This window comes from Cervus canadensis, chromosome 7 (assembly GCF_019320065.1).
Source record: "Cervus canadensis isolate Bull #8, Minnesota chromosome 7, ASM1932006v1, whole genome shotgun sequence".
Lineage (NCBI taxonomy): Eukaryota > Metazoa > Chordata > Mammalia > Artiodactyla > Cervidae > Cervus > Cervus canadensis.
The window spans coordinates 33096832-33120198 of record NC_057392.1 but is presented as its reverse complement, the minus strand read 5'-3'; the positions used below and the strand labels follow the sequence as shown (position 1 = coordinate 33120198).

General features: G+C 40.5%; 1 protein-coding gene across 1 annotated transcript in view; it reads right to left on the bottom strand.

Moving 5' to 3' along the window:
- Positions 1-23367, bottom strand: part of KCNH8 (potassium voltage-gated channel subfamily H member 8) — a 445720-nt gene that overhangs the window by 229417 nt on the left and 192936 nt on the right. Inside the window, exon 3 of the mRNA XM_043474814.1 lies at positions 20345-20476. Within this exon, the coding sequence (XP_043330749.1) occupies positions 20345-20476 (132 nt within the window). The remainder of the gene's footprint in view (positions 1-20344; positions 20477-23367) is intronic.

Genomic DNA, 23367 nt, shown 5'->3' with positions numbered 1-23367 from the left:
CCTAAACTATGAAAAGCAAACATAGTGGCATGACAAAAATGTCCCAACCCAGGAGCTTATATTTCCTCTGACTGAATATTTTACATAAATATATATATTTCCAAAGACCTCATTTATTTTAACTCAGATCATTATAATAATACCCATTCATTGATTACATGTTTTCTACTGTATATGTTAAATAGTAATAGTTTTCTTTAAAAAGATTTTTTGTATCATCTAAAATCACTTTCTGTACTTCCTGCAACATTCAGGACTTTTTTATTACTATTGGAGAAACATTAGAAATCTATGATTGGACACACATTCATGTTAAAGCTTATTTTTAAATGTGAAGCTAATAATCTCTGGTTCCAAATTGAGAAAGGAGTGCATCAAGGCCATATACTGTCACCCTGCTTATTTAACTTATTTTCAGGGTGCATCATGCAAAATGCCAGGCTGGATGAAGCACAAGCTGGAATCAAGAATGCCGGCAGGAATATCAATGACTGAAGATATGCAGGTGACACCACCCTTATGGCAGAAAGTGAAAAAGAATTAAGAGCCTCTTGATGAAAGTGAAAGAGGGGAGTGAAAAAGTTGGCTTAAAACTCAACGTTCAGAAAACTAAGATCATGGCATGCGGTCCCATCACTTCATGGCAAATAGATGGGGAAACAATGGAAAAAGTGGCTGACTTTATTTTTGGGGCTCCAAACGCACTGCATATGGTGACTGCAGCCATGAAATTAAAAGATACTTGCTCCTTGGAAGAAAAGTTATGACAAACTTGGAAACCATATTAAAAAGCAGAGATGTTACTTGGCTAACAAAGGTCCATCTAATCAAACTGATTTTTCCAGTATGATTTTTCCATACATTTTCATGTATGGATATGAGAGTTGGACTATAAAGAAAGCTGAGCACTGAAGAATTGATGCTTTTGAACTGTGGTGTTGGAGGAGACTCTTGAGAGTCCCTTGGACTCCAAGGAGGTCAAACCAGTTCAGCCTAAAGGAGATCAGTCCTGAATATTCATTGGAAGGACTGATGTTGAAGCTGAAACTCCAAAACTTTGGCTACCTGATGTGAAGACCTGACTCATTGGAAAAGACCCTGATCCTGGGAAAGACTGAAGGCAGGAGGAGAAGGGGACGACAGAGGATGAGATGGTTGGATGGCATCACCGACTCAATGGATGTGAGTTTGAGTAAGCTCTGGGAATTGGTGATGGACAGGGAGGCCTTGCGTGCTGCAATTCATGGGTTCACAAAGAGTCGGACATGACTGGGCGACTGAACAACAAAAACAATAATCTCAGATTTTAAAATGAAAATTACACTTTTTGCAACATGAAAGAACAAAAAGGGAAATTTTGAGGAGCGTATCAGCAGCTAAAATCAAGACATGACCATCCAGCTAGAATGATTAAATGCCTTTCTGGTTTTACTAGGATAAATTCTACCTACAAATTTCAGCCACTGGTAACATTATCAAGGGTTTTTTATTGTTCAGTCACTCAGTTGTGTCCGACTCTTTGCAACCCCATGAACCTCAGCATTCCAGGCCTCCCTGTCCATCAACAACTCCTGGAGTTTACTCAAACTCATGTCCATCGAGTTGGTGATCCCATCCAACCATCTCATCCTCTGTCATCCCCTTCTTCCGCCTTCAGTCTTTCCTAGAATCAGAGCTTCACTCAGGTAATGAACTGAAGGAATTCTCCCTACTTTAAAAATTTTGTTTACTTAGCATAATTATAGAAGTCTTTTGAGGGTCTTAATAAATGCAACAACCAGGTATGTCCTACGCCCATTTTTTCCAGTATGGTATGTATGAAATTCTACCTCTTTGTTTTTAATTTGAACTTTCCTGATTGCTAATTAGGTGTAGTCTCTTGATATGTTCATGGACAATTCATGTTTCATATCCTTTGACTTATTATGTCTATTGCAATTTTTTTATATTGAGTTGTTTATATTGTGTCATTTATTTGGAGGAATTCCTTATATATTCTTGACACTAACTGGTGGCCAATTTTTTGTTGCCAATATCTTTTCCAGACATTTGCAGGGTAGGCTCACAGCTGGTCAATCAAGCTATGACGATGAGTTTGCCTCGTATACCAGTTTTCTGTCTCTGCTTCCCAGAGATGTCTGAGTGATGGCCCTTATCTTGTCTGGCCATTCTAAATTCAGGATAGGACTCACACTATGACTAGTGCTGGGCCAGCCTAGGGCAGCAAAGAGTCGGGACAGAGGACCGTATTCAGCCTGAGTGTGATCTACTCCACAGCTGAGTCACACTGCATACTGGACTCCATGAAGGATGAGACCTGTATTTCCTGAGATGAGACAGTCCTCTGCACGCATCTGGGCCAGGTTACACGTGGAAGCGATCTTGTCTCACGTAGGTAGGACTGGCTTAGAGAAGCACAGCTGAGTGTCCAGAATATCTGGTCTGTTGATCGCTGACTCTGTCTTTTAATCTGTAACTGTGCCCACTGGTAGAGACCCTTTGGCAGCATTCCTGGAGGCTTCGATCTATCACCTTCTGTCACTGGATAAGAATGTGACTTCTGAGTGTCCTGAGTGATCTAATGCCATTCTCTATCTTTCAGACGAATGACCCTTGTTTTGCTCACTCAGGTGGTTTCTGTGGCCCGTAGTCCCCATCATGTGATGCTTCCATTGACATCTGTCAACTCTGTGGTCATTCTCTTTTGGTCTTCTTGTACTGTCTTTTAATGAATGAGTTCTGAGTTTAATGAAGTCAAATATAAATCACATTTTTGGTATCACACTGAAGAAAGCCTTTACCAAAATCAGTAAGATATTTACCTATATTTCTTTCTTTCTTTTTTTTTAAGCATTGAATTCTCTTTGAATTGATTTGTGACTACAGATGTGAGGTGGGGGCCCAAATACATTTTTATTTAAATATAGATGCTCAATATTTCCAGGATCATTTGATTAAATAGTCCACAATTACTATATTAGTGGACAATTAAAGCTCTATCATATATCAGGTTTTCACAGGTATATATGCATGATTTCCAGCTCTCCATTCTGTTCCACAGGTACATTTTTAAAGACTGATTTGTCTACATACTTTATTTATTACTATAAGTTTAGTATAAAGTCTGATATGTGGTAGCACAAGTTTTCCTGTTTGGTTTGTCTTTGTCAGGATTGTCAGCTATTTTTGCAATTTTAAAAATTCCATAAAAATTAAAAAATCTCCCTGGTGGATTCCACAAAAGAACAAATAAAATCAAAATGAAAGAAGAAAATCCACCCAAAATCTTGTTGAGATTAAAGATTTTCATTGGCATTACACTGGATTTACATATTAATTATCACTTATCACATTTCTTGTGATACTAGAACTTTCTACCATTAACCCATGATTATTTTATGACACTCCATTTATTTAGATATTCTTTAGTGCCTTTCAATAGGACACAATTTTCTCTCTAAAGTCCATGCAACGTTTTGTTAGGTGCTGCCTTTTGTTTGCTATTATATATAGAATTTTTTAATGAATTAATTTATATCTTAATTGAAGGCTAATTGCTTTATAGAATTTTGTTGTTTTCTGTCAGACATCAACATGAATCAGCCACAGGTATACACATACCCCCTCCCTCCTGAACCTCCCTCCCACCTCCCTCCCCATCCCACTCCTCTAGGTTGATTCAGAATCCCTGTTTGAGTTTCCTAAGCCAGACAGCAAATTCCTGTTGGCTGTCTATTTTACATGTGGTAATGTAAGCTTCCATGTTACTTTCTCCATTCATCTCACCCTCTCCTCCCCTCTCCCCATGTCCATAAGTCTATTCTCCATGTCTGTTTCTCCACTGCTGCCCTGCAAATAAATTCATCAGTACCATCTTTCTGGATTCCATATATATGCGTCAGTATATGATATTTATCTTTCGCTTTCTGACTTACTTCACTCTGTACAATGGGCTCTAGGTTCATCCACCTCATTAGAACTGACTCAAATGTATTCCTTTTTTTGGCTGAGTACTATTCCATTGTAGAGCTCTTCTTTTTTTTTAAGTGCTGCCATTATAGTTTGTATAGAAATGCAGTTTGTATAGATATTTGTCTTGTAATTCTCAATTTGCTGAAGTCAAATAGCAGTTATTTCTCTATGTATTTGTATGGGCTATCTATGGGTAATTATATAATTTGAAAACAATGGTAATTTTGTTACTTTCATTACAATCTTTATTTCTCCTTCTTTTTATCTTCTTAGGGCACTAGCTAGGACTGCTACTGTGGTGTTAAACAGAATTGGCAACAATAATGGGTTTATTTTCCTTGATCTTAATTTTTTGAGGAAATACTCCAAGTGTTTCAATTGGCTATTATATTGGTGATTTTTTTTATTTTTTAGGAGGGGGGAAAATAGAACATACCCTTAATCAAAAAGTAGAAGATTGCCTTATTTGTAATTTTACCACAAGCTCTATCATAGCATGTTTACTGTATAACACTATGGAATTCCTAAATCTATTAAGATGGTTATATTTTCTCCTTTAATCAGTGAATATGGTAGACTTTATTAATAGCCTTTCTTTTTAAAAGAAAATATTTATTTGTTTACGCTGTGCTCGGCCTTTGCTGCAGCGAGCGGGGGCCTCACACGTAGGGGCTTCTCTTTGTCTGGAGCGTGGGCGCTACGGTGGGCTTCAGCAGGGCTTGCAGCATCTGAAGTTAGTAGTTGTGGCACCTGGACTTGGTAGTTCTGGGGCTTGCGGAATCTTCCCAAGACAGGAATTGCACTGGAACTGGTGTGCCCTGCACTGGCAGTGGGCTTCTTAATCACGGGACCATAGGGAAGTCCTATTAATAGTCTTGCTACTGTTGAACTTTCCTTTGTTGTGATAAATTCAGTTTGCCCAGGATACACTGTTGCTTTTTTTTTCATTGCTGGATTCAGTTTGTTAATATATTTGGTTTAGAATTTTTGTTCTATATTTATGGCTAGTTTGTCACTTTTCCCCCCACCCTTTTCAAGCTGTGTGGTTTTAAAATCAAGAGTATATTACTTTTCTATCCCTCTGAAAGAATTTGTTTAAGATTGGGTTTATTAAATATGTGGGAGTACTCATTAAAGGAAATCAGTCCTGAATATTCATTGGAAGGACTGATGCTGAAGCTGAAACTCCAATACTTTGGCCACCTGATGCAAAGAGCTGACTCATTTGAAAAGACCCTGATGCTGGGAAAGATTGAGGGTGGCAGGAGAAGGGGATGACAGAGGATGAGATGGTTGGATGGCATCACATCGATGGACATGGGTTTGGGTGGACTCCGGGAGTTGGTGATGGACAGGGAGGCCTTATCAGATCCCCCTTTTCATTTCTCTCTCTCTCTCTCAGAGTATAGTTGCCTGTGTTCGTTTCTTCTGTATAGCAAAGTGAATCAGTTATATACATACACCCCCTCTTTTTAAGATTTCTTTCCCATTTCAGTCACTTTTAATACTGAAGTTTCTAATAGTAAAGTTTTGGTTAGTGAATGATCTACAGTTTAGAATGAAGTTTCTGTATCTCATCTCTATTTATTTTTTCAAGAGTCCAAGTGGATGAAACATCCTGGTTGTCAGTAACTCATAAACATTTTGAAAATAGAATCTGACTCCCTCCTGGCTTTTATTGTTGCCTTTGACAGCACAGCTGCCAGTCACACCAGATTTTATTTGCAGATAAAGTCATTTCCCTAAGCCTGCTTTTGAGATATTCTCTTTACATCCACTGCTCTTTAGTTTCACAACTTAACAGTTCTGAGTCTTGGTTTGCTTACATTTATACCAACCTTTCAGATGTGCTGGGCTTTCCGAGTATTGATTTAGAATACTCAGATGTATATGAATTCTGAAAAATCATCAACACTTTATTCTCTGCCATTCTATTCTCTCTTTCTAAAATTCCAGTTATTCTGGATTGTTTGACTCTAACCACTATTTCTCTTGAACTTCATTTCCTTATGTGTCTGTAATAATTGCATGGATTAATTTTTATTTTCTAATTCACTAATTCTTTCTTATTCTTTGACCAGTTTGCTGTTTATCTTGCTCATTGAGTCTTTATTTTTAATTATTCTCTTTCTCATTTATAGGAGTTCTCTTTGGTTCTGCCAACAAAATGAAACCCCAGCTGTATTTCATCTTTCAATAGAGTTTCAGTGAAACCTAAAGAATATATTGATGAGATTATGACACATACCCCTCTCCCAGGTAAGATCGCATGGGACACTGACCTCTCCTGCTGCAGGCACAGTTTCTCAGAGCTACGTGAGGCCCTCCCCCGGGCTGTGGTCCTCACTTTGCCCCAAGTAAAACTTGACTCACAGCTCTCACGTTGCGTTGTTTTCTTCAGTAGACAGTTTTTGTTTCCTTCCAATTATATCTGGTTAATTTTGACTGTCGTTGTCCCTCCACCACTTTTAAAAGTCACAAGCATTTTCTTTAAGCAAATTAAATAGACATATTCTTATCTAATAATTCTGATAGTTTTAGTCCTTAAAGATCCAAATTTGTTATTTTTTTGTGTGTGTGTGATGATTCTTGCTTATGGTAGTTTATCTCACAGCATTCATGATTTTTATCATATGCTCATGTTCCTTGGAACTTTATCTTGGAGGATTCTTTTAGAACTTCAATTAAAAATGCCCAATAAGAACTTTTGCATTTAATTTTCTTATGTGTCTGGGGACCCCAGTGATTAGAATCACTTTAAATAAAATTTTCAGCTATGATTACTTGATATTCAACAGACGGTGTGAATTCAGACTCCAAAGCTAAATAAAGGTAAGGTACTAATTAGGAGGGATTCCCTGATAGCTCAGTTGGTAAAGAATCTGCCTGTAATGCAGGAGACCTCGGTTCAATTCCTGGGTCAGGAAGAGCCGCTGGAGAAGGGATAGGCTACCCACTCCATGGACTCTTTAGTCCTTAGGGTTGCAAAGAGTCCAGTTGGACACCACAGAGTGACTTTCACTTCACTTTCTAATTAGGAATTCTTATGAAAATCAGCCTTTTGTCATGCTCTTCTGGGAACCAAGATTAAGTAAGTGAAAATGAAGTGAAAGTCACTCAGTGGTGTCCAACTTTGCAACCCCAAGGTCTATACAGTCCATGGAATTCTCCAGGCCAGAAGACTGGAGTGGGTAGCCTATCCCTTCTCCAGCGGATCCTCCTGACCCAAGGAATCGAACCAGGGTCTCCTGAATTACAGGTGGATTCTTTACCAACTGAGCCATCAGGGAAGCCCAGGTTAGGTAAGCAAGTCTTTACTGATGTTTTCAAACTGTGGTGCTGGAGAATACTCTTGAGAGTCCCTTGGACTGCAAGGAGATCAAATCAGTCAATCCTAAAGGAAATCAGTCCTGAATATTCATTGGAAGGACTGATGCTGAAGTTGAAGCTCCACTACTTTGGCCACCTGATGCAAAGTGCTGACTCACTTTGGACGTTGAGACATTTATGACTCATTGGAAAAGACCCTGAGGCTGGGAAAGATTGAAGGGAGTTGGAGAAGGTTGACAGAGGACAAGATGTTTGGATGGCATCACTGACTCAATGGATATGAGTTTGAGCAAACTCTGGGAGATGGTTAAGGACAGGGAAGTCTGGCGTGCTGTAGTCCATGGGGTCTCAAAGAGTCAGACATGACTGAGCGACTGAATGACAGTTTCTCCTTTGGGACTTCTCAGTCCCTGTTGCAAGGGACACTGTCAACGTCCTTCACTGTCCCAGACTCACACTTACGACTTCAATCTGATCTCTGTTCTGTTGAGGACCTAGGCCTTGTCTTTCTATCCTCATCAACTCCAACATACTCTTCTTATTCATACTTTCTTATTGTTCTGCAAACCTATTTCTTTCCATTTACCACCAGCACAGCCATATTTTAAATGTTTTTTTATATTGTGCATCAATTTTAGATATTCTATATGAGGATCTCTCTTCTGCACCTCTAGCTCATTATATACTTGTTAATCATATAATTGATTTATTTTTAACAATAGATTCTTGAGAACTCAACAACAAACCACAATGGATGAATCAATTTCATTTCAAAAATATATGAAAGATAATTTTGTATCAATGATTTAACCCTATAGGAGAGGTTTGAGGTCTCCAATTTTCTACTTGTTATGAAAATGATAATGTCTTCCTCAACAGAATGTATGGCAAATACGTGGCTTGCTTGTGACTGTTCCCTTCTATTCAAATCATGTGACCTCAGAAAAGTTCAATAATTGATGATAGTTGTCTTTACCCTCTGAGACAAGATGCCTCCTCAAACAGCTCTTCAACATAAAATTCTAGCTATTACCAATCCCATGACTTTAAGCCACATAGTAACTCTTATTTGCCATCCTCCTCTAGGTCATCAGATTCATTAGATTTTTTTCCATCATTATCTATTATCCTTACAGATTAATAGCATGTCTTTTGACTCTAAAGATGATGTGTGATTGCACAAAGGTGATAGTCTCCATGGAAAGAGAGTGCCAGATACCAGCAAAAGATGTGCATTCTTTTAATGTAGGATAAAGCGCCCACCTACACATCTAGACAGCCGCACAGACTGCAGTGGCCAGCCAGCAGCACTCACGCGGTTAGCTAAGTACTCTCAGCTTTCAAGTTCTCATACTGTCCCGCTGCTGCCAGTGAGGTCCTCTGACCTGACTAAGGAGAGGATGTCATCAGACCTTTGCGAACCTGTCTTCACTGTTTTCCTGTTTTGAGTGAATTTTTAGATACCCTCTAGTCCCTTCCTATTTGCTGGTGAGCACCATATTCCTAAGGTCTTTGCAGTTAGACTAGAGAATTAAAAGCCAGCTTTCCAGGGAAACCTACTCTCAGTAGGTCCAGATTTTGAGTTAATCTGAAGTTCTATCCCTTCACAGGAGGTAATGGCAGAACTTTTAAGAGGATTAACTTTCACTGTAACTTTAATTTAGCTAGACTTTTTGCCACAAAGCCAGACTATATACTCAGGAAGTCATCACCTGATGGTATGACTTGATTTTCTGCACTTCTGTTGCAAAGTACATAAATATGTCATTTGTTCACTCATAATCTCATCAATATATCCTTTAGGTTTCACTGAAACTCTATTGAAAGATGAAATATGGCTAGGATTTCATTTTGGGTCCATCACTTATTTCTTTCAGCTCATACCTAAGGCACCCTAAACAGATCAGAGGCTATGCCCTTAAAAAATCAAACAAAATAGTGACTTTTAGTCATTCTAATGGCAACTTCTTAATACTATGCTGCAATGTGACTTAGAATTCTGCCCTATTTTCCCTTCTTTTCTGGGTATCTCAGCTGCTTTTTAATGGACCTGACTATATTTCTCATGATCACATTATTCTTTTGTTTTTTTTTAAAGATTTTTTTTTTTTAATGTAGACCATTTGTAAAGTCTTTATTAAATTTGTTACACGATTACTTCTTTTTTTATGTTTTGGATTTTGGCCATGAGGCATGAGAGATCTTAGCTCTCTGACGAGGGGTCAAACCCACATCCCCAGCATAGGAAGGAGAAGTCTTAACCACTGGAAATTCCAGTGATCACAATGTTCCAGACCACTTTCTTGAGAGATCAACTCACTCAGTGTCTATATCCTCCTTTACTATAATGTGTTTGCTTTCATATTTCCTCTAGTAGGCATATTTACCCATCATTGCACTAAGGTTGTATTAATGAATATATTCTGTATCTATATACTTGGAATATCCTATTTCTAATTTTTCTAAGGGCTTTCCTAATGGCTCAGCTGGTAAAGAATCCGCCTGCAATGCAGGAGACCTGGGTTCGATCCCTGGGTTGGGAAGATCCCCTGGAGAAGGGAAAGGCTACCCACTCCAGTATTCTGGCCTGGAGAATTCCATGGACTGCACAGTCCATGGGGTCGCAAAGATTGTTTGCAGTTAGTAGCAACTGCTATTTTCCTCTTTAGTACTCTTACCATCTCTACTCTTTTCGCCACTTTATTTCACCCTGTTGCTTCTGATCGCTCATACCCTCGCAATCACCACACACACCTAGATCTCAGATTATCACTGGAGTTGCTCAGTTCAAGAGCTCTCTGTCTGTGTTCTTTTCTTCAAGTTTTCAAAAAATAAATTCTAGACCGATTCCGAGTAGCCACAAGACTCTGCATCTCTTTGGACAGAGTCAGCTCAGCCTTTCATGTGTCCTGCCCTCGCTTACATTCTAGGGCTCAAAAGTGAACCAGTCATGGCCTCTGCCTTCACAGAGTTTGGAGGCGAGAAGCGGAAAGGAACATATGGGAAAAAGGCACAATCCAACATACTCCTAAGCACCATTTATAATTTCCAGAGTTTCTCATTAGTACAATCAGTCACTTTAGCAGTTTTCTAGTTAATATATGTTCATCTTATTGTGCATAAAACCCTTAATATGAATGTCTGCTATGAAAAATGCTAATACACACAGACAGAAATTACATTCTCCATATCGAGGAGCAGTTGCCAAATTACGTGTGTATACATTTTTATCAGGAATGGAAAAGGTGCATTTTTTAAGTAGATCAAATGAAATTGAATTACCATACACTTTTAAGTCTCCCCAGGTGGCGCTAGTGGTAAAGAACCTGCTTGTGAATGCAGAAGACTTGAGAGACGTGGGTTCCATTTCTGGGTCAGGAAGATTCCCTGGAGGAGGGCATGACAACCTATTCCAGTGTTCTTGCCTGGAGAATCCCTTGGACAAAGAAGCCTTGTGGGCTACAGTCCATGGGGTCTCAACATGGGGTCTCAGACATGACTGAGTGACTTAGCACACATAATTTTAAGAGATTGAAATAACTATATGAACAGTTTCTGAGACATTTACCCAGTGAAACTTCTGTGTTGTCTAGGAATCAAATCATTCCCCACATAATGGTCAAATAAATACAGTAAAAGCCTTATGGAATTTTTGCGAGACCAATTATAAAGATAATGAGCTTCCTAGGTGGCACAGTGGCAAAAAATCCACCTGCCAATGCAGGATATGTGGGTTTAATCATTGGTCAAGAAGATCCTCTGGAGAAGGAAATGGCAACCCACTCCAGTATTCTTTCCTGGAGAATCCCATGGACAGAGGAGCCTGGCAGGCTACAGTCCATGGGGTCACAAAGAGTCAGACATGACTGAGTGAGTGAGCACATATGTACATTATAAAGATAAGCAGGATTGGGACTTCCTGGTGGCCCAGTGGCTAAGACTCTGTGCCCTCAATATAGCGGGCCTGGGTTTCATCCCTGGTCAGGGAACTAGATCCCATATGCCACAAGTGGGTTTGCATGCCACAGCTAAGACCTGGCATAGTCAAATAAGTAAATAAATTAAAAAAAAATTTTAAAGATAAGCAGGATTGCCTGATGGTGGTTCCTGATTAGTCTTCCTGTATGAAGACAGGCTGGATGGGACAGAGAATTCACTGTCACTAACATGAGGGGCAGAAACCCAAACTCCCTTGAAACCGGGACCTAGTCTCTCTGCTCAGGGCACCCAGCATTTCTCGGCACTTCTCTGGGTAGCTGACACTTAAGTTCTTGGAACCAAACAGTCTGTTTTCCTCACACTGGCAAAGCCATTGGCACTCTAACCCACATTAACAGAAAAGCAAAAAGGGAAAACATTCCCCTACCAGCGTCCGCTAAAACAAACCCTCCGTGTCCAGCCAATCCGGAGCATGTCTCTACACAAGATGCTGAAGCCCGAGACTCAGGTACCTGCAGATGTCTGAGGTCACGGTTTCCAGCCTCTCCCAAGTGATGCTACCATTATTCATAACAGCAGCATGACAGCTGTAATTCTGGAATTGGGAACCAAGGTCTAGTGAATTCTGCCAGACACAGAGACCTCACTAAGAATGTATATCTAACCAGGAAGTCAAGTTATACGGTTTTTAAAACTGCCAGCCTGGTTACTTACGCTCTTAATATTAAGTTGGCCAAAAATTTTGTTTCAGTTATTCCATACAATGTAGTGGAAAAAAATCAAACAAACTTATTGGCCAATCCAGTACATATTTATCTGGTGTTTCAATAAATTTTTCAATTGTCAAATGCCTTTAAATGTCAACTTTGCCTAAAAAGAGAAAAAAATATGTCTCCCACCCAAAAGTTGTAAAGTTAGAAATACATAAATCGTTTATAAAAAGCAATGAGTTTGATAGTTTTGCCCAAGGATCATAGACTATTGACCAATAGGACAAATTCAGTCCACAGGCATATTCTGATTGGCTGCAGAATGTTTGAAAGTTTCCTTTAAGACAGAACGAGGTGGTGAGGCACACTTCCTGTGTTAGGCCTGGTTTCCACTATGACCGACCACAGCACTGCATTCACCGCATTATCCTGCATCTCCAAAGGCAACCTGGTTCATGAACTGTGGCTTACATTATTTAGAAGATTCTAGGAGAGAAGGGTATTGGTGAATATGCAAACAAAATCCACAGCCTTAAAAAATATAGATAAGATGATAATTTACAGATGTGATTGAAACTCTTCAATCACTTTGAGGATCTACCTGGGCTCTTCATTCCCAAGTTCATCACATATTTGACAAAAAGTTGGTGTAGCTCTCCTAAAGGCAGAAATCTATCTCCTCAGGAACAGTATCAATTTTTACAACAGTTCTTTCATCAGACCACTGTGCTTTATTAGGATTTTGGTCTGTGTTTCTTCCTTGTGCAAACAAACAAAAAAATCAGGCAGGATATTTCAGCAGGGGAAAGGAACATTATTACTACGTTCCCCATTTAAAATTAAAATATTCAAAATAAATCAAAAAATGAAATAAAATCATCTTTGACTTACTATGTGATCAGTGGCTTAAAATCTGCTTTTATGGAGAATATTTTATATGTATTTTAAACAAGTAACTGCCATTGTCTTAAAAAAAAAAATGTGACCAAACTGAGATTCTCAGAAACTGGAGGACAAATGGAAGAGTTAACAAGAACACAAAATTAACAGCAGCAGAGATTCTGTTTGAAGTGAAAAGGCCACTGCATACCAGGAGGAAGAACACATTTTGAGATTCTTGGAGCTGACTGACCCAAACACATCACACTGCCTTTGACTTAAACTAAACATTTTCATCAGATGTTCACCTGAGACGTTTGATAATTATGATATGATTATTTTATAAAAGGAAGAATTCTATGTTGTTTTCTATCACTAGTCACAATTCCTAAATTGAACATCGCTTACACATTCATTTATTCATTCCACCCATCAATCATTTATTATTTACTAAGTGTCAGACACTCTGTTGGGGATACTACCTTCAACAAGAGAAGCAAAATCTGTTTCCTGATTAGGCTTGCATTTTAATGGAGTGGAGGACAATTGAAATATAAACTTTCTAAAAAAAGACTTTAATTTTATTGAAGTATAGTTTATTTATAACATCATATTAGTTTCAGGTGCAGAGCAAAGTGATTCAGTTAAACACATACATTCTTTTCTTGTGTAGAGTATGATAGAATACCAAGTAGACTTCCTTCTGTGATATATCAATAGTAGGTCTTTGTTGGCTATTTATCTTATATATAATAGTGTGTGTAAACTCACTTTTAAAAAGATGTTTCATATACTGTCCAGGCTATGCGGATAGTGAACAAGGTGAAGGGATAGAGTGCCTGGAGACGGATCCTTCAGACTGGACGGGCAGGAGGACCTTTCTAAGGAATGCGCCCAGTGTGCGGCTTCTCAAACTCCGTGTGCCTGTGAATAGTGTGGGAACTTGTCAGAATGCAGATTCTGACTCAGAGGTCTGAAGATGCAGATTCAGAGGCCTGAAATTCTGCATTTTTATGGGCTATAAGGTGATAGGAATACATCAGGTCCTCAGACAACACTTAGGATAGTAAGTACTTTGAGTAAGAAATGAGGATGGTAAAACTCCTGAGCATATATCTAGAAAAGATGAAAAATCTGATTAGAAAAGACGCATGCACCCTAATGTTCATAGCAGCGCTATTCACAGTAGCCAAAGCCTGGAAGCAACCTGAGTGTGAATCGACAGCTGAACAGATGAAGAACATGCGGTACATATATACAATGGAATACACAGCCATAAAAAAGAATTAAATAATGCCATTTGCTGCAACATGGGTGGATCTAGAGATGGTCATGCTAAAGGAAGTCAGACAGAGACAGATACGGGTGTCACTTATATGTGGAGTCTTAAAAAATGACACAAATGAACTTATTTACAAAACAGAAACAGACTCACAGACACAGAAAACAAACTATGGTTACCAAGGGGAGGAGGAAAGGGATAACTTTGGGCTTGAAATTAATATATATACACTACTGTACGCAGGATAAACCATGGCTAATTTACCGTATAGCACAGGGAGCCATACTCAATGTCTTGCAGTGACCTATAATGAGAAAGGATCTGAAAAAGAATATATATATATAACTGAATCACTGCCATACACCTGAAACTGACAACATTGCAAATCAACTATACTTCAATTTTTAAAAGTTTTTTAATAAATAAAAAAAAATGAGCACAGAGTTGGGGCAGGAGCTCCCGGTTTCCATCACAGTCATGTGTATATTTGGGGGAAGGAACAAGCCCAGCCTGTGCCCACCTCGTTTCTGACGGTCTCTCTTCTGTCTCACGGGACCCCCCAGGGCACGGCAGGTGGAGCAGGGCACCGAGAGCCGCTCGGCCCCGTCCTGTCTCCATGGGTGGCTCACTGCGCTGAGCCTCACTGCTCTGCACCGCGGGGCCCTGGCAAGCAGGCTGGCCCAGAGCAGACAGTACATGAGCCACAGGCGCGCTGCAGCAGGCGTCCCTCCACCAGAGGTGCCAGCGTGAGGGTGCCGGCAGCTAGGACAGCAGCTCTCTATCAGATCCAGTCGTCGGAGCTCCTGGGGGCTAAGGGCTTCAACACTAGAATTTGAAGGGGACACAATGAAGTCTATCAGTTCAGCTCAGTTCAGTTCAGTCACTCAGTCGGGTCTGACTCTTTGTGACCCCCTTGGACCGCAGCATGCCAGGCCTCCCTGTCCATCACCAACTCCCGGAGTCCACCCAAACCCATGTCCATCGAGTTGGTGATGCCATCCAACCATCTCATCCTCTGTCATCCCCTTCTCCTCCTGCCTTCAATCTTTCCCAGTATCAGGGTCTTTTCCAATGAGTCAGCTCTTCGCATCAGGTAGCCAAAGTATTGGAGTCTCAGCTTCAACATCAGTCGTTCCAATGAACACCCAGGACTGATCTCCTTTAGGATGGACTGGTTGGATCTCCTTGCAGTCCGAAGGACTCTCAAGGGTCTTCTCCAACACCACAGTTCAAAAGCATCAATTCTTCGGCACTCAGCTTTCTTTACTATCCAACTCTCACATCCATACATGGCCACTGTAAAAACCATAGCCTTGACTAGAGGGACCTTTGTTGGCAAAGTAATCAGTAATTAAGTCCATAACAGTCCCCAAAGCAGAAGCCTGAAATTCATCAAGCCCTCCTTTTTGCTCACCTCCAGCTGTGAAGGTCTACCATTATAACTCTGAACTTTATCTCCACACCATCTAAGCTCCTTAAAAAAACACAATAAAATCTTTAGGTTTTAAGCCATGCCTGCCTAGAGTTGAACTTCCATCCCGTAACTTTTACAATCCACTTCTGAACAACGGTCAGCTATCTGTAACTGCATCTCCTGAAATCAATATCCCTTCCTTGCAGTTTATCAAACACTACTCATCCTTCAGAGGTGCTTCCGTGTTCATTTCCCCATGAGGGTCTCCTTGTCTCTGCTCTGCTTCCTGCTGGCCCAACCCCATCTTTTTGCCTCATCTGGAGGACTTGACCATTTTTGCCACTCTACCGTCACTGAACATACTATATTGCAATGCTGGATCTGTGTGCTTCATGAGATCTTGTGCTCTTTGGAGGAAAAAAAAAGACAAAAACATGCCAACTTGAAAAATGTACACCCTGGAGTTTGCATGAGTATAAATCCTAGTTCTTCCACTTTTTACTAGGCATACCTTGTCAGGTTACTTAAATCACTGGTAAATAGAAATAAGAACAATTCCTATTTCCTAGAGTTATAATGAGAAGCAAAGGAGGCAGTGTGGCATTATGAAGCAGAGGCTCAATGGCAGCGAGCCATTTTCATACAACCTGTGGAATACAGCAGTGAACTGCAGCTCCTTTCTATTGAATGCCTGCTGTGATTTGCCATGTGGTGCAGATATTATCTCTTATAAACCTAAAGTCACTGTAGACATCTATATGACTGCCCCTTTTATAGGTGTAGAAACTTAGTCTCTGAGAGGGTAAGCAGCCCATTTAAGGCCTAACAGCCAACACACCTGGAAGCAGGATTTGTGCTGAGGTTTAGATGAGCACACCATATCCACCTTGACATCTTCAATCATTCAATACCAAGGGCAGAATGGGGGCTCATAAATATCTGTGGAATTGCTTAGCTCATTATTAATCCACTTCTAAATTACATTAAAATATTTCTTACTGATAGGGTAAGAGGTAAATAGGATCTCATATTAAAGCAATTCAGAAATGCTAGGAACACATATAGAAGTTATTGGTTGACACACTACTTTTAGAATCGAAATGAAGTACGTGTCAAAAATGGAAGGTATTTTAAAAGATGGTTAAAATCACCAGATTTCTATTGAAGTCTCTCTCTCTCTCTCTCTCTGAGGAAAAGGAATGTTTGTACTGAGCTCTTTCAAACCCCAAATTAACAAGTATATTTTACCCCTTTGATCCATTGCCATCTTCCAAAAGGGGGATTTCTCCCTGATCATACAGACACTAGGAGCACAGGGCAAAGGTGATGACCTAAATCATATAAAACCAGTAGTGATGATCTTCATGATCAAAACAAGTCAGGTTGATTAAACTGCCCTCTTTGAAGCAAAAAATGAAAGTGAAAGTGAAAGTCGCTCAGTCTTGTCTGACTCTTTGCGACCCCATGGACTATATGGTCCATGGAATTCTCCAGGCCAGAATACTGGAGCCTTTCCCTTCTCCAGGGGATCTTCCCAACCCAGGGATCGAACCCAGGTCTCCTGCATTGCAGGTGGATTCTTTGCCAGCTGAGCCACCAGGGAAGCCCAAAAAGCCATATATTTATTTCTAAAGACAATTTTGTGTGCCTACACATGCATGCGAGTATACATAATATATACACATATATTTAATGTTATTCAGACAATCCTTATGGTGGCATAGTAAGAAATGTACTTGGTCGTATCTGTGTTCTAGACATACAACCCTACAACCCTAGGAATCCCAGGAGGGCTGAATCTCTTCTATACTAATGGTGTTCAGTTCCACAGGGGAGCTCATGACCGGGAAGACCAGGGAGATTAGAAAGCTGGGCCTTGTCCCCACCCCCGACCTTCTGAGGGGAGAGGAGCTAAGCAACGAGTTGATCGCCAATGGCCGATGATGTAAGCAACCTTGCTTGCGTAATGATGTTTCCATGAAAACTATTACATAACAGAGCAGGAGACCCAGGGGACACATCCAGGTGCTGGGAGGGAGGGTGGCCCCAGGGAGCACGTGGCAGCCCCAGGTTCTTCGCTATACCTGCCCCAGCACCTCTTTCATTTGGCTGTTCCCAAGTTATAGCCTTCCCCATAACAGACGTATTTCTCTGAATTCTGGGAGCAGTTTTAGCAAATTATCAAATCTGACAAGAAAGGGGAGGGCTGTGAAATTCCCAACATTGCAGTCAAGTTGGACAGAAACATGTGGGGCCTGGGCACCGTACCTGTGACCGGCATCTGTGTCAGGGTGGGGGCCCTTACATTTGTGGGCTCTGATGTTCATTCCAAGTACCAGACCCACTGACCTGCCTCCTGAGAAACCGGTATGCAGGTCAAGAAGCAACAGTTAGAACCAGACATGGAACAACAGACTGGATCAAAAGTGGGAAAGGAGTGCGTCAAGGCTGTATATTGTCACCCTGCTTATTTAACTTATATGCAGAGTGCACCATGAGAAACGCTGGGCTGGAGGAAGCACAAGCTGGAGTCAAGACTGCCGGGAGAAATATCAATAACCTCAGATATGCAGATGACACTTTCTTAGGAAAGAAAGTGAAGAGGAACTAAAGAGCCTCTTGATGAAGGCAACAGAAAAGAGTGAAAAATCTGGCTTGGAACTCAACATTCAAAAAACTAACATCATGGCATCCAGTCCCATCACTTCATGGCAAATAGATGGGGAACAATGGAAACAGTGACAAACTTTATTTTGGGGGCTCCAAAATCACTGCAGATGGTGATTGCAGTTATGAAATTAAAAGGCACTTTCTCCTTGGAAGAAAAACTATGACCAACCTAGACAGCATATTAAAAAGCAGAGACATTGTCAACAAAGGTCCGTCTAGTCAAGGCTATGGTTTTTCCATTAGTCATGTATGGATGTGAGAGTTGGACTATAAAGAAAGCTGAGCACTGAAGAATTGATGTTTTTGAACTGTGGTGTTGGAGAAGACTCTTGAGAGTCCCTTGGACTGCAAGGAGATCCAACCAGTCTATCCTAAAGCAGATCAGTCCTGGGTGTTCATTGGAAGGACTGATGTTGAAGCTGAAACTCCAATATTTTTGCCACCTGATGCGAAGAACTGACTCACTGGAGAAGACCCTGATGCTAGGAAAGATTGGGGGCAGGAGGAGAAGGGGATGACAGAGGATGAGATGGATGGGATCACCGACTCGATGGAAATGAGTTTAAGTAAACTCCGGGAGTTGGTGATGGGCAGGGAGGCCTGGCATGCATCCATGGGGTCGCAAAGAGTCAGACATGACTGAGTGAGTGAACAGCAAAAATAGTGTCAGAACTGAATTAAATTTTAGGACACCCCGCAGAGTCCAGAGAGCTGCAGAACTGGTGGTTCATTTCAGTTTAGTTCAGTCGCTCATTCGTGTCCGACTCTTTGCTGCCCCATGAACCGCAGCACGCCAGGCTTCCTTGTCCATCACCAACTCGTGGAGTCCACCCAAACCCATGTCCATCAAGTCAGTGATGCCATCCAACCATCTCATCCTCTGTCGTCCTCTTCTCCTCCCACCTTCAATCTTTCCCAGCATCAGGGTCTTTTCCAATGAGTCAGCTTTTCGCATCAGGTGGCCAAAGTACTGGAGTTTCAGCTTCAACATCAGCATGGGAAAAAAACCTATGGTTGGTATTAGAGGTGTTCTAAGTAAATGCACTTCACACTTACCTTCTGTCTTCCTATAATAGCAATGAAAATTATGAAAACAGAAACAAAAATCGTGTGCACCTGTTTATACACTTTCCTCTCCTTAGAGAGGTATTACACTTGCTCTGATATTCAAGTAACTTTACTGATATGAATGCTTGCCTCTCCTGTATGTAAAATATCCCACAATATTTAGTTATGCAAATACACAGGAAAACAGTCATGCATTTGCAAACATTCCAAATGATAGATGTTGGGAGGTGGGGGCACCAAATAGCTCTCAATCTGTGTTGTCATTCAATGGACATACTATATATAAAACACCCACATACATGTTTAAAAAGACATAGTTGTTAAAATGTCAAACAGCTGATTCTTATAAAGAACTTTGTAGGAAATGCCTACAATGACAATTGCTTTTTCTCTGGTCACCAACATATCTAACTCTACTTCTGTTTAAACAAAATAATATGGGCAATTTTTCCAGTGTTAATTTTTGTCTGCTTGCATAAATGCAGGGAATTTTCTCATAAACTATAAGCAGAAGCTACAGGGTAAGCAATATAAAGTCTTAGAATCCTTTAAAGATCATTGAAAAGCTTGTCTACGTCAACACAAATTATTATTGCCAGATACAGATATACATCTGCAATGTTCCACTCTAACAAGCACTAAATTGAGTTCTGGATTTTGTACCTAAAATGAAATCTTGCACTTTTAAGTTCTGAGCTGCTGTACATTAGATTAAACTGAGAGCTATATTTTTAATTGTCTCATTTTAACTTCACTTATCGCTATCAGTTTATATTTTCCCCTGATAGAACCAGGTGGTATGAATCTGTGTACTCTGATACACATTTTCCCATCCTCATCCTCCTGGAATCAGAATACAAATTTCTGGTTCCTGTCAAGTGAATCTTTGCTACAAACAGGAGAATGCAAATTCACGTGACTGTGATTTTTGGGAAAAGCACCAGATACTGACTGCTAAGAGTTATGAATATTTATCAGTTGCTGTTATTAAAAACACTCTTTTTTTCCTACTGGAGTTTCTGAGAAAACAATTTCAAAATGTTATTCCATCTGTCAATGTTTTCTGAAAACAACACAAACCTTCTTTTTTATCTTCTGGAGTAATCTTCACTTTCGTGTCTGTTATATCTTTGAATGAGGCCAGAAAAAGGACCACATCTCCTTTCTCATTCTTTATGGGGACAATATCCAACAGGCACCAAAATGGAGACCCTGCAACAGTAAAAGAAAAACACATCAACCACTGCCTCCTGCTTTTGTATAAAAATCACATCATCCGTGGTGTAGTTTATAAAGTCCTTACTGCTTTCTTCTAGCCCACGATTCTCCCCGCAAATCTTAAAAATGTCAGTTTTCAGATTCCATACATGTCTAGCCCATATAGATATCTCTTCATTTCCATATGAAGGGCTTTCTCTGAAAATAAAGTGGCATTTTCAAGAAAACCACTGGTCTGTGTTGAGACCTTTCTGCTTACGATATTCAAGCTGTATTTCTTCTTTGAATGTACTGATGTTGAAGCATCCCAACTGATAAAACTTTGCCCCTTCCCACTTCCAGCACACACGGGTTCCTAAATAAAGATCTTTGTTTGGTATGAGCTTCCTAGAGGTTTATTTAGTCAGTTTAAAAATCAATGCTTGTGCACCAGCATAGCTAAAAGAAAAAACGATGGAAAATCCCAAGTTTTGGGGAGGATATTTTGTCACTTGAACTCTCCTACATTGCTGATGGGTTGCAAATTAGTACATATATTTTAAAAACTGTTTGACAGTATCAAGATATATTTTCATAACACAACATTATTCAGCAATGTGAACAAATGATAATATAATAATTGGCAGTAGACTAACATATTGTTGAATAAAAACAGCCAGACATGGAGGAATAGAATCCATTTAAACTAAGTACGAAAATAAGCAAAACAAATCTATGATGTTACAGGTCAAGTTAGTGGTTACTTTTGGGAGATTGGGAGGGAGCACAGGTCACGAAATTCTGGGATGCTGGTCCATCTTTCGTGACCTTTATGCTGAGTACATAGGCGTATTCAGGTTTTGAAATTCATCAGACTCTACAGTCATGTATTTTTCAGCATGTATATTTCAAGAAAATATTCTTAATTAAAGTGATACTTAATACCCCAATAAAGAACAAAATAATGCTATATGCAGCAACATGGATCGACCTAGAGTTGATCATATCATACTGAGTGAAGTAAGCCAGACAGAGACAAATATCTTTCATATCGCTTATATGTGGGAACTAAAAAAAAAAAAGATCCCAATGAACATCTTATTTATGGTTACCAATGAGGGTAGGGAGGAGGAGAGATAAACTGGGAGACTGGGGCTGACATGTACACACTGCTGCTGCTAAGTCGCTTCAGTCGTGTCCGACGCCGTGCGACCCCATAGACAGCAGCCCACCAGCCTCCTCTGTCCCTGGGATTCTCCAGGCAAGAACACTGGGGTGGGTTTTCATGACCTCCTCCAGGGGGCCTTCCGGACCCAGGGATCAAATCTGAGTCCCTTACAACTCCTGCGTGGACAGGCGGGTTCTTTAGCACTAGAGCTGCCTGGGAAGCCCCTTCATTAACATGGGTCGCTCTAAACACAAGTTTTGTAATGAGGTGGCATCAACTGCCAACACTCCCACTGTGCACACAAGTGCATCAGGAACAGTGTGAATGACATACACGCCTACTTTTTCCTTCCTTCCTTCCCTCCACACTCCCTTCCTCTTTTCTGCCTTCAGCATCCCTCCTATTTAACCACACCAACTTCCTTACAAATATGGCTTTGGGCATCTTCATGTTAGAAAGCAAAGCATAAGTCATTTGCTCCTTCTTCCAGAAAAAGAGAACCAAGGCCAAAACCTACCAATCAGGTTCAAAGCAACACCCTTCTCACTTAATTTGCTCACTTCTCTTTCCCTTCCCTGCTGTCTTCAATCTCTCCACCCTGACTCTCTGACAAAATCTTCAACCAGAGCAATTCCCCGGGGTCTGCTCCTTCCCTTCTTACCCACAGGTACAATGATGATCACGTAATGTTTTTCCGTCATCAGCCACCCAGACTTGGTACAATAAATCTCTCTTAGGGTTAAGAAGCGAGGAAGAAAATCCCTAGGCCTCCACTCCAAAGATGGGAAGGGTTCTTAAAAGCAGGGTTAGAGGGCAGACATCCTGTCAGTGTTAACTCCCTCTGTATATAGCAATAGTAATTACCATGTGGGTTGGTGAGTGCTAAAACAGATGAGGCTCTGCCAAGATTTAAGTTAATAACACCTTTAATTTCCACAGATAAATACAATTCATGGGGAGAAAACTGGGTTTATACCCTACATGGTAAACTGTATTTTCGGAATTGCATAAATAGTTACATGGGGTTGAAACCTGGTGGAAGGTCCCATGTCTCCATTTTTGGTACTTTCTTTTACTTCACTGGGAAACGAGGGTGCAAGAGAATTTGACTTGGTCACATTTATAATTGAAAGAAAGTATATACTTTCCACATACCCCCCCAAAAGATTATATTTGGCAATAAGTGTAGACTTAAGGTTTCTAGTATGAGTTCATGGTTCAGTAACGTAATACAAGGAGGCAGGAGCATAAAGAAAGTTGAGCTGAGAGTTGTTCCTTCTCTCTAGTAGCTGCGTTGCCACGACAGAACACGCGTTCGTTTCCAATGTGATAGAGCAGCAGAAAGTGGAACGGGGGTGCTTTGTTGTTTAGTTGCTAAGTCACATCTGACTCTTTTGCAACCCCATGGACCATAGCCCGCCAGGCTCCTCCGTCCATGGGATTCTCCAGGCAAGAGTACTGGAGTGGGTTGCCATTTCCTTCTCCAGAGGATCTTCCTGACCCAGAGACTGAACCCAGGTTTCCTGCGTTGGCAGACGAGGTCTTTATCACTGAGCCACCTGGGAAGCCCAAGGAAGCACGTCCCTTATATCAAGCAGGATTTTGACTGGATTTTTAATGATAAATACGTGTGGCCTTTAGTCTTTGACATTAGGGCTACAATAATATAACATCTTGTGTGAACAGCGTCAGTATTGGGTGACGCAACATTTTGAGGCGCTCCTCATATTTCACAGCA